We start from the raw sequence: 12076 nt of genomic DNA on the forward strand, positions 1-12076 counted from the left end.
GACTAAATTCCGTTTCAATCAATCGTGTATTAATTGATCGCTTTAAGCAGATAATTGCATAGTGACAATAGAAATAGATTTGTGTCTACCCATTATGCTGAAAATCCACAAACACAGTTTTACCAAGATTCAAGACCAATCATAATGAACTTAAGAATATTGTTTATACAAATGATCCATTGATTGACTTGAATTAGACTTATTTCATTAAATTCAATCAATAATTAAATGGGGTACATAAAAAAGGGAAAAAATGTAAACGTGCATCAGTTGAGTAAGCGCATGAAAGAATATAATGGGAACTGTGAAAGACGAATGTGTACGTATGTGTGTGTGTGTGTTTCTGCATTTGTCTCGGTAGGTATTCAAGATTATTGGTGTCCGTCAATGCAATCTTGGTGTGTATACATACACAGTTGTATGCAAATAAGTTATATACTTATGTATCCATAATGTGTAGATGTGTAAATATCCCACTTTTGATCCTTAGTTCGAAATCTATATATCAGATAACACTGACATTAATATGAGCAATAGCTGAATAGTGTACAATTTTGTTGGAGGTAATTTAAAAATGAAAGCATAAATCTGTTTCATTATTCAAGATTTCTTTTTTAATCAGGGTTCAGATTTTGCTCTATTTTCAACCCTCTGTAACAAAACTTCAACTTTGTACAGGGGTCAATTGGTGTGTATGGGAGTGTGACAATGGTCCTGAACAATGGCTAGGATTTGAATGCTCTATTACATATTCATGAGAAATTCCACTATCACATCTAGTCTTTATCTATCCTGAAATGTAGTGTATGACATGTGCTTGCATTTTTTTCTTGTACATGCATTTTACCCTTTACCATGAATTCAGACTAGCAGTGCCCAGGGCAATCCATCATGAATTACTAATAAAGCATTCATGTGCCCTGGAGTAAGAGACCAGAAGCCTAGTCAACAGAGCTCTGAATTGGTGCTATTCGTGGTATGCATGTATATCGTTCAGGGTCGTTGTAAGCACACACACTCACATACGCATCATTGGTTCCTGTGTAAAGTTTAATTTTGTACAGAGGGTTCGAATTTGTCCAAACTCTGGAAATTAACTTTAAAATTAATCATGGAATTAATGAAACTGTTTCATGCTTTCATATTCAAAATACCTCAAACTAGAGAGGGGCCGTCAAAGGCGGCAGACCCACGCCTAAGTACAAAGTCGGGGTAAACATAATGTGCATTCGGTCATCTACCAGAATTCGGCCACTTAATTGCCAGTGTGCTTTATCACCAGCCAGTGAGTTCTACCAAAGATCGTACACTGAAGTGTACGATCTTTGGTTCTACAGTCACATCACACGCAAATCACATAATTACACATACGGTATTAACACTCATTCACGTACAGGAAAGTCCTTAAGTCTCCTCCAAAAATCCATCGAAAATCCCAAATTCCACCGTCAAAAGTGCAGAATCGGAACTTTTCCAAGCGCGCGCGAATTAAGTCCAGTTTTAAGAGTATTGTCTACGCGACGGGTCGCGGAAAAAGCGCTAAAAATCGAGAAATACGCCGTTTTCTTGCGGGATATTTTGATTATAGCAAGCCGAGAGTGTGATGATATCAAAGGTCGTATGAGTGTACGATCTTTGATGGTATCCACAAAAGCAAAAAAGAAAAACAAAATTTACGTACCCCCTAGGCAATTACCCCTATGATTAGTGTCTACGGGAATTATTCAATGCAAGGGTTGAATGCAAATGTCTACTGCACCAGTATTCGGCCACCAACGAGCGCCGCAACGTCCCCGGTGCAATTTTGCACCAACAGTGTAGAGCGCGATGCATTTTCAGCGGCCTTGCACACGCATTGACATTGAGCACGCATATCGTGCAGTGTGACTGCGACCGAGCAAAATGCTCCTCCAACGAAAAAAACAATCAATGTTAATTTGAAAAATCATCAAATATCAAAGGTCGTATGAGTGTACGATCTTTGATGGTAGCAAAAAAGAAAAACAAAATTTACGTACCCCCTAGGCAATTACCCCTATGATTAGTGTCTACGGGAATTATTCAATGCAAGGGTTGAATGCAAATGTCTACTGCACCAGTATTCGGCCACCAACGAGCGCCGCAACGTCCCCGGTGCAATTTTGCACCAACAGTGTAGAGCGCGATGCATTTTCAGCGGCCTTGCACACGCATTGACATTGAGCACGCATATCGTGCAGTGTGACTGCGACCGAGCAAAATGCTCCTCCAACGAAAAAAACAATCAATGTTAATTTGAAAAATCATCAAAATACGGGCCAGTTTGTGATGACGGAGAACGAACTTTCATAAATCTAGAAGGACATAGTCCCTCAAATAGGCCTAAACGTAAATTTCGGAATTCTTACGAACATTTGAGCAGCGAAGTCGGATCGTCGGGGAGTTTATGTCTTCGTATGGTAGCGGAAAATCGCAAAGTGAGAAACGGGAAATTTTCGGAATGGTCACTATACCATGGGGTCAAAACTTCAAGGTCACACAGAATTTGCAAGGGTCAACCGATTATCACCAAAATCTAATCGATTCTTTCCTGTCATTATCCAAACATTCCCTGAACATTTCGTGCAAATCCGTTTACCCGTTCTCTTGTTATCTTGTACACAAACAAACAAACAAACAAACAAACAAACAAACAAACAAACAAACAAACAAAAAAACAAACAAACAAACAAACAAACAAACAAACATACGGAACCCTTTACATAACCCCCTGCCGATTTTCATCGGCGTGGGTAACTAAATTTTACACTATTCAACTATAATTCATATCAATATGGCAGTGTCATCTGATGTAAAGTTTTCGAACTATTAAGGATCAAAAGTAGGAAATGTTCTTTATAACACCTAGTACAAACGTACTAACGTATTATATATGGGTGTGTGTAGGGGGTGATAAGTAGGATTTCAGCCTTTAAAGGAGAGAGAGGGGAAAAAAGTTCAAAAACACTATGTGTCATTTGGCTTTCGAGAGACTCAGCGTGTGGACACTTTGAGTGAGCATTTTATGCGAGAGATTGGTAGAGAACTATGCATGAGCTATATGTCAATATAGAAGAGAAATGTGGTTGTGTGTATGTTTCTGATTGTATGTTTATCTGTGAATCAGTGTTTCAGTTGTTATATGTCAAAGGAAGCAAGCAATGTTATCTATTTACCAAAAATAGTTTTTTCTTAAGGTGATTATATCACTTTATAGTCCTCAATCAATTTTATTATTTCGTTAAAAAACCCAAATGTCCAATTTTGAATTTTGAATTTTTCATAGTCTTCCCCTTTTAAGAACAATCTTAAAAATATTCAACAATGTCAACGACAGAATTGATTGGCATTTTAATGCATTCGTTCATCGACTTTATTGCAGATGCTGATACCAACTTGATGGAAATTCCATGTGTCTAGTGTAAGATATACTGTTATAGAGAGACAATTAAAAATTAAATTGATACAGCTTGTCAAATATATATATACATACATATATATATATATATATATATATATATATATATCATATGAAAGTTTTCTTTTTGTTTGAATGTTAGCATTGAGCTGACCAATGTACACGCAATTATTGAATGCTTACGCAATCACGTTTATACAGAAGTCGATATGATTTTTTTTTTAATTTCTGTTATTCTATACCAAATACATTAAACTGCACACCCTTCACTCATGATAAAAAAAGAATAGCCAAGCGCATATAATCAAAACATCAAGCTGCAATATAATGTTCCACTGACATGAAAAAAACCCCACATCATTGTGGAAGGGATTTTTGTTTTATTAGAATATCCTGTGCCTTTTATACGAAAATTGGGTTTTCCTGTCAGATGGAAATGATATCTCCATGATTGAATCTGGACTATACTCTGACAAAAACCCTCACGAGGAACCTTATAAATCATACACACATGATTATTACTGATGCTGACAGTTTCGAAAATCCCATAACGTTTGACAAGTCGATAAGCCTAGCAGCATCTACATAGGATGATAAAATGAAGCAAAAATGTGTATCATCTTATATGTTCATCATTAATTTTACTGGCATAGTCAACCACAAAGAAAACAGGTACACTGAGATATTCAATTCCAATGCAGTTAAATTTAATTCCATTTTCTTTAACAAAACAGGATATTTCACCTTCTTGTATACAAATCTATAATGCTGCTTTGCAATAATTTTGTATTATTTGGATATGGGAACAAATATATTAAAATGAAAGGAAATGAAAATGACATATAACATAATCAAAAATTTTATTAGGGATCCAATAGACAATTAAGGACAAGGTTCTTATGTTTCGAAAACAGACGATACATTTAATTACGTCATAATGATCTTCTTGATGACGCCATCGTTGTTAAGAAATGTCCTTTATCACTTATCATTCTTGATTTCTTGAACACCCTTTAAATAATTTTTACTGAGGGGTTTTTTTTTTGTGCCAGGGTAATGAGAAAAACCTTTCCAAGTGAAACTTCAGCTTTTATCTGTGGCAATATCGCTATTAAAAAAAGTAGTCGACAAAGGATGTTGACTGTCTTTGACCATTAAAGAGGAAAAAAATCAAAAGAGTAAATTGAAATATTTTGGGTCTATCCGAAGAAACGGAACACGCACGAGGAGGCCCAAGTGGCGACGACAATCTTTGAAGAGCTCACAATATATAGAAGAATAGATTACGAAATTTCATCTCGTCAAGAGTAATGCCTGCTGCCATTGACAATTGACAGTTTAATCATTTTGCGTAATGGAAGGCACCGTTGACATATAACCTTCGTGACTGAAAGTGCGCGATCTGTGTTATCAAAGCCAATGATCCTCCCTATTTCAGGGGCTAGCATTATAGCAATGATCGGTCTCTCTTGTGTGGAGAAAAAAAAAGCTTTACAAAGTCATTTTTTTTCAAATAGGTCTCCTTTATAGATTGTTTTGCAGTTCATGACTATTCATGACTATATTCCTTCGCCCTGTTGTTTCAATTTCAGTGTCTCCAAATTCTTTTGTTTTATCTGTACATTTCGACCGATTCTATCTTTTTTATCCAGCTTGTCAGTGTGCATGGTGTGTAAAGAGCTATATGTGTTCATGCTTATCGATTTTTTTCTTTCAACATAGAAAAAGAAAATCGTCACATGCATTATTCTGACAAACAACATTTGCAGTAAGTATCCCTCAACACTTGAAAAATCGGATCGAAGTCAAGCGGGAGGGAAATGTGTAAAAGATGGTTTGTATATCTAACCAGAGTGTTATGCAAAAGTTTACCATCTGACATAACACTTTTAGGCCCTCAAAAGATCACCCCATCCCCGAAAGAGAAAAAAAAGTCTTTGTCCTTGTTGTTGTTGTTGCTGCTGTTGGGTTTTTGTCTTTCTTCAAAATATCAAGAATTAGTTCTGGGTCGACAACGTTTACTGTGATGTGCGCGTATTATTGAAGAACCATAGAATACAATTTCATAATCTTATGTGCATGTCGGTTTTTTTTTTTTTTTCTTTCGGCGGGGTGTGGGATGGGGAACATTATACACAATTTACCCCAAAAGATAATAATACTATACACCTGATTTTCTGTAGGTTGCCAAAGTCTTCGTACGTTTCCATTGCTCGGACCATTATCACACCCCACTGCAGCACAACCTTTAATTCACGTCTAACGACGATGATGCAAGGATGATGTACTAAGTCCGATAGAAAAAAAGATGAACTTCAAATAGCTGATTCGTCCAGTCTGGCGGCTTGCTCGAGTGCGATAGAGCCCCACACATTCGAGGTGCACGGGGCACTAGCCGTTGTTGCAGACAGATCTCGGAGATTTATCTTATAGACCGATTCTGTGACGCGCTATGTGTATTTTTGGCATGGGCAGCGCCATTAAGGAGGTGTCTCAGCCGACCCCCCCCCTCCTCTCTCCCCACCCCCTTCCGCGCGCGGAATGAAAAAACTGATGCATGGTCGTTTTAGCCAATAGGAGTCTCGTACTGAGTGCGCGAATGCTTGCTTAGTGCGCGAACCTTTGTTACAAGTGCGCGATAAACGTATTGCCCGGGGGGTGGGGGAGAGCAGGGGGGTCGGCTTAGACACCTCATGGCTGCTTCCAGTGCCATAAAATGTCTGCTGCCCTCAACGAACCCGAATCGGTCTATACTGGAGGTGAGTATTGCTGACCTATACTTCGGCGCTTGAATACTGCAAGTATAGCTGCAGTCTACCGTTCTTGGAATGAAATTCAAACATGGTCATTTCATGTTACTGAAAACATCGTATTAGTCTAGATGGACAATCTGCTAGCAGTTAAGGTATAACGTTGCTAGTATTTGAATTTTTACTAGTTCTGGATCGGACTGGTACTACTAAAGTTTGGTGCTGTGATATTTTTCCGTAGTCTCCAACCCACCCATCTCGCTCAGGCATGACATTTACGTGTGGTTTGTTGGTGTCATCAAAGAGCAAGTATATGAGTTGTAGCTCCGTTGTGTCACTTTCAAGCTCAACCATACTATTACATACATTATGCACACACACAAAAAAAAAAAAGGGGGGGGGGGGGAAGTAGTATATATACGTACCCGTTGGGACCCCAAAATCCTGCCGATCCTGCAGGATCGGAAGGATTATGAAATATGAATATGGATATGCGATATTCATATAAAACATGAATATGAATATGCAATATTCATATTCATGTTTTTGAATATCTATGAAAATGAAATAAGAATTCTAGATTGATATTATTGGAATGATTATTTGAATTTGTTTTGGTTATGATGTCACTGATTTTCAGGGAAATTCCCTCCATTTTCTTTTTCCTTATCGTGTGTAAGTAATCATTCAAAAGATTATACATATTACAATATGAATTATGATTTTTTTTCTTCAAAGTTTGAATTTTTTTTTAACCCAAACAGGTATGTTCAAGATTTTGCAAACACATATCGCTTGAAATATGATAAATAATTATGATAAATAATAAATATTACAAAAATATTTATGAAAACAGAAAGACGAAAATATGAATATTTAAGATGTAATACCTGTCTATCCATAATATTAACGATCTGTGAGGCTGTATACAGGCTCAGAATGTATAGGGGGTAATCAGGAAATTAGGTCATTAACACGCATGATGTAACTTCCGTGTTTTTTACTGGCGGTAGATTTGAACATGGCTTAGCTGTGGTGATGGTGAATTATGAAGGCAGATGAATTCTACAATCTACAACTTAAATGTGTGTTAAGTGTTTATTTTTTGCTGGTACATGTTCAGTTTTGTTTAAATGTGTTTACTTCTATTATGTAGAAATGAGAGTATAGCTATAATTTTAGGAGACGTGAAAAAAACAACTATATATCCCACAAAGATTAATTTCCCTTGAAACATAGACAATTTATGAATACTAAAGTACTAAGTCGCTATTCACCAGTATAATTGTCCGTGGAATAATGACAACTATAGGCGAAAATGGAATATTGTAAAGTTTATGAGAGAGAACGATGAAAATTTGTATATGAATTGAGACATAATTGACGCAGAACTATGAGTTCTGCAAGTTCAGAATGCATAGTGATATGTGTTTTAGTGAGGCAGAACACTCCGCATTAACAAATATGAAGTCACTTGCACTTCCTCGTTCTCTGGTGACAGTGGATTTGAACCTTATAGATGATTCTATAGGCCCTACGTATTTACGCGTAATCTTTCATAACATGTAATTACCAATTCACCCGTGTATTCATGTTGGAACTGTATTTATGTGCGCGTGTTTGGTATTGTGTGTGTGTGTGTGTGTGTGTGTGTGTCCGTGTCCACACCCCTTATAATTACGATAGTTAACTGAAATATGTTACGCCGTATGACGCTTTAAACTTGGAAAGTGTTGTAGTAACGACAAAGTTGACTAATGGATTGTGCGAAATGATGCAGCTTGCTGTTTCAATAATGAATACAAATCTTCTTGTTTTCCATGAAATTCGAACAAATAACGAAGGACTTTTGATATATTAGTGAACTGTTCAAAGACACCAAAATATCGATATTAAGTCATATTATATCATCAAAAAGATCAGTGATTATGCAGTTTATATTATTTGGCGTATATAATTATGTTCTCTCTCTGCAGCGCATATTTCTTGATTGGGAAAATTTTGAATATTGGGTAATATCATCAGAATTATCCTCTCTTTATTTTAACGTTTGAAACTGATGTAATGAGCAACAACGTTTACATGTTAGACGTTTCCCATATTTACACAGAAACTTTGCGATTGATGTAAACTGTGTTTGTGTGTGCTATATTATATGGCGGGTTTTAATTTTCAAAACAACGTGTGAGGTATATTGAAAAAAAAATCAGTATGTTAATTATATACGAGTATACCACTATTTATTTGATTCGAAAAAATGGAATTAGAGAAGATTCATTTTTATACTCCATGAAAAAAGAAATGTATTATAATATTGTTCAATTCGCAATAAAAGGTGCAAACTCCACAATGATCACACAAACATAACATGCCATAAACATCCAACAGAGCATAAACAGATACAGGAATTATAATCACAAGAAAAGACCAACAGTTTCTTTTCATTTGAAGTATTTATTTTATTTTGCTACTTTGTATACATAAGATTTCTCTACGCAATACCATTCCAAGATTTCCACAACATAAAACTAAAGACTGCTGATAATACTTGAGAATATACAACAATAAAAAACTAATTTGAATTGTAGTCTGAAGCTCAAGTCATACAGTATAAAACTTTAAATTGGACAAATAAAACAGTATCAAATCATGTTAACAATGTAAATGTAACACATAACTAAAATATTCTAACATTACCTGAAAAAATAAACTTACAGAAAATAACAATGCAATGTGCCTCCTATAGAGGGACTGAATAAAAAAAAAAATGAAAAGTTGCACAGTACGAACGATCTGGTCAAAACAAATTTTACATATAAATCGAGATGTTGGTGTAATCTAGAACCACTTCATGAGAAATGTTGATACGCTGAATCTGGCATTTCGTTATCAAACTAACTGACATATAAATCAGAAGAAAATGACTTATTCGCTTAGTCATTGACGTCTTTCCTTGTAAAAATTTTAAAGCAAAATATAACAAACCAAACAATTTCTTTGATACTGAAGCATTGTTTAGAATTTAAATCACGCATGCTCACAATTTAAAACACAATAATCTGTATTTTTACTGTTTATTATTTGTATATCAAAATATATGCAGACTTTAACAACCTAAAACAATAAAAACAAGTATTGTCCATGTAGGAAAAAATTATTTGTGTTTCCCTTTTATCAGTAAAATAAAACTCTTATATGTGTCTTACTTGAAATATCAATAACATAACAGTTTTTTTTGTTCTTTTTTTGTACAAAGTTTATTCTGTGTTGTTTTTTTTTCTGTTACTCAGTTTTGCAGACACAAAATAACATCGTAGGGGCAAATGCATTAAGACAATAACACTCACATTAATTTGTTATTGTAGTGAAATTTTAAAAATGAAATTTACAGGTACAGATCAGGACCAATCGTATTAAGTCAACAGCATTTACATTTCTTGAAGCAAAAGTTGTTGAAATTAGTTTGAAGTTCCCATTCATCATGCAAAAAGTTTGAATTCGTAGATAAAAGTACACAATATTTGTACATATACAAGTAGTAAACTAAATTCACAATTCTAGAAATGGCAGACCATTACTTTAACAAGAGATAAAGATAATTAGTAAAGCAAGTATCATTCGTACGGAGTGTTATCGCTTTTTGTCTTATGAAATAAAACCAACATTCATCAATATTTTGTATATTTTGTTACGTTTAATAGTTACACTCGTGCAAATCATTAGATAACTGAAACGAATACTTGCGATATAACATTTGTTATTAAAATCAAACTATTTTTTATAACCTATTTAAAACTTGACATTTACACATTCAACTCAGTTATATTTGAAAATTTTAGTCAAAATAAACTGCAAATACAGCAAACAAAATCATCTTCACATTAAATAATTTTACATAAAACTTATGAATCATAAAACTTTATAACAACTTTTGAAAACCTAAAACGTCACACCGTAGGACTATTCTCTTGGCAATTTAAAAATAATTTCATGAGTCAAATACGTTTAACATCTTTGATCGTTACTTTATACTTAATAATTGAAATATTTCAAAGCAGATACTCCAACACTAAACAGTATAAGTCAATAGAAAAAAAATGCAAAGTAGCATTCATAAAGATGTTCATTTATGACTTTTACGAATCAAAAAATGCTTATTTAATTTTGATTTGACTTCGTTATTTATAGTTTTTCATAGCATTTGTTTGCTTTACTCTGCATAATCGTATTTCATTTCTTCCTCGTGTTAATTACGTAACTAAGATGAAATTTACATTTGTTATATTCGGCATTTTGATATAAAGTTACATTATATGTGTCAAAAATTTACCCAGAAAATGCAGCACTCATCAGTACCATCTTACAATTTTATTAGAGTCTACAAAATCTTATTGATTATTGATTACATAAATATCACATGAATATTGCTGATAAGATACAGTTTCCTTGGTTAATCACGGACAATGTCGTATAAGACAATGCACTTTATTCAAAAAAAAAAAAACATGTTCCAAAATAGAATCTAAAGACAAAAAAATTATGTGAAAATACAGCGAAGAAAATGTTAATTGATATTTGTCGTCATGACGTGAGTGACATTGCTATTTGCACTAACCACAACAAAATGTGATATCACTGTACCTTGGGTACAAATGTACCTAAAATGGCCAAAACTGGGGTAAGTTGTTTATCTTTAGATATCTAAATACGTGGTTGAGACATTATCATCAAGTACTTTTCGTTTGGGGTAAAAATATGTAAAGGCATTTCTTGCCTGTGAGTAAGTAGAGACACCATTGCCAACTACACGAAAGCCAGTATTCACACCACCAGCAGCCACTCTAGATCGCAGAACCTTCAGATACACATCTTTCGTTATGTCATTCTGTTTCTTACTGATACCTTTACAACTGAACTTGTCTTTCCCACCGAAGCAATAATACGTTTTACTACAAAGTGCCACGATACCATCACCCTCCCACTCAACTTTGAAGAGTCCCGGAGTGCGCTTATCGTATTTTGCATTTTCTGCTGTATCATTGCGGGGAAACCAGTTACATTTGTCCATCTCATACTCTTTTCTCAGGTGTGGTTTAATGAGATCATCAATGGAATAAGCAGAAATGGCCATGTATGCGGAATCTGTATCCATCTCACATAGTTGAAAATCGGATGGGTCAATATATTTCACAAGGAAATCGTAATAAAATTCGAGCATACGCAGTTTTGCCAACTGGTACACTGCATGCCCGATTTGTACCGGAAGATCCATTCTTATCTTCTGTTTAGCCATCTCCACCTCGTAACAGTTTTCTGATATTGGGTTCAAATCTCTGTAGAGGATATTGTTGATGTGTTTTTCAGCTTTACGTTCATCGCAAATTTTGACATTCCGATGTTTTAGTTTGTTTGTGATTGTCTTGCCGTAAGACGAGTTACCAATCAGCTTCATGGTATCGGCGATGATGCTCTTGGATGGGTCTACATCTCCTGCGCGCCGTGCATTTGACACATTCTCACCAAAACTCTTGAAACAAGGCTTTGGTTCATACTCCACACACTGAGAGATTTTGGTAACTACTAGGCCATGCTGCAGATACCATATGAGCAGGGGAGTAAACAGCAAGATATTCTCACCAAACATACTACCGATGAGACTACGACGAGGAGTCTTCATGATTCCATGCTCCTCTGCGTATGACTTCATCACATCTCCAATATCATCCCTACTGATACTAATATTTTTGAAAATGGGGCACATCTCCGAAAAGTACTGTTTGAGATGGTCGGGGACATGGATATCGCATTGGACAAAACCAAACAATGTTCCAGCCGAAATGGCAGATAAAAGTTGAGGTTGTGTCATGCCATTACGGAACTTTGGGGGTGG

At 35.3% G+C, this 12076-nt stretch overlaps 1 protein-coding gene across 1 annotated transcript; it reads right to left on the reverse strand.

Moving 5' to 3' along the window:
• Window positions 1-10879: 10879 nt before the first annotated feature.
• On the reverse strand, window positions 10880-11863 carry LOC139730321 (uncharacterized). The gene has a single exon (XM_071641192.1). The coding sequence runs from the start codon at window positions 11861-11863 to the stop codon at window positions 10880-10882; it is 984 nt and encodes a 327-aa protein (XP_071497293.1).
• Between the last annotated feature and the right edge of the window lie 213 nt (window positions 11864-12076).

Source organism: Diadema antillarum, unplaced genomic scaffold (assembly GCF_040938485.1).
Source record: "Diadema antillarum isolate AM-2024a unplaced genomic scaffold, OU_Dant_1.0 seq00000301_RagTag, whole genome shotgun sequence".
In the NCBI taxonomy this organism is placed as follows: domain Eukaryota; kingdom Metazoa; phylum Echinodermata; class Echinoidea; order Diadematoida; family Diadematidae; genus Diadema; species Diadema antillarum.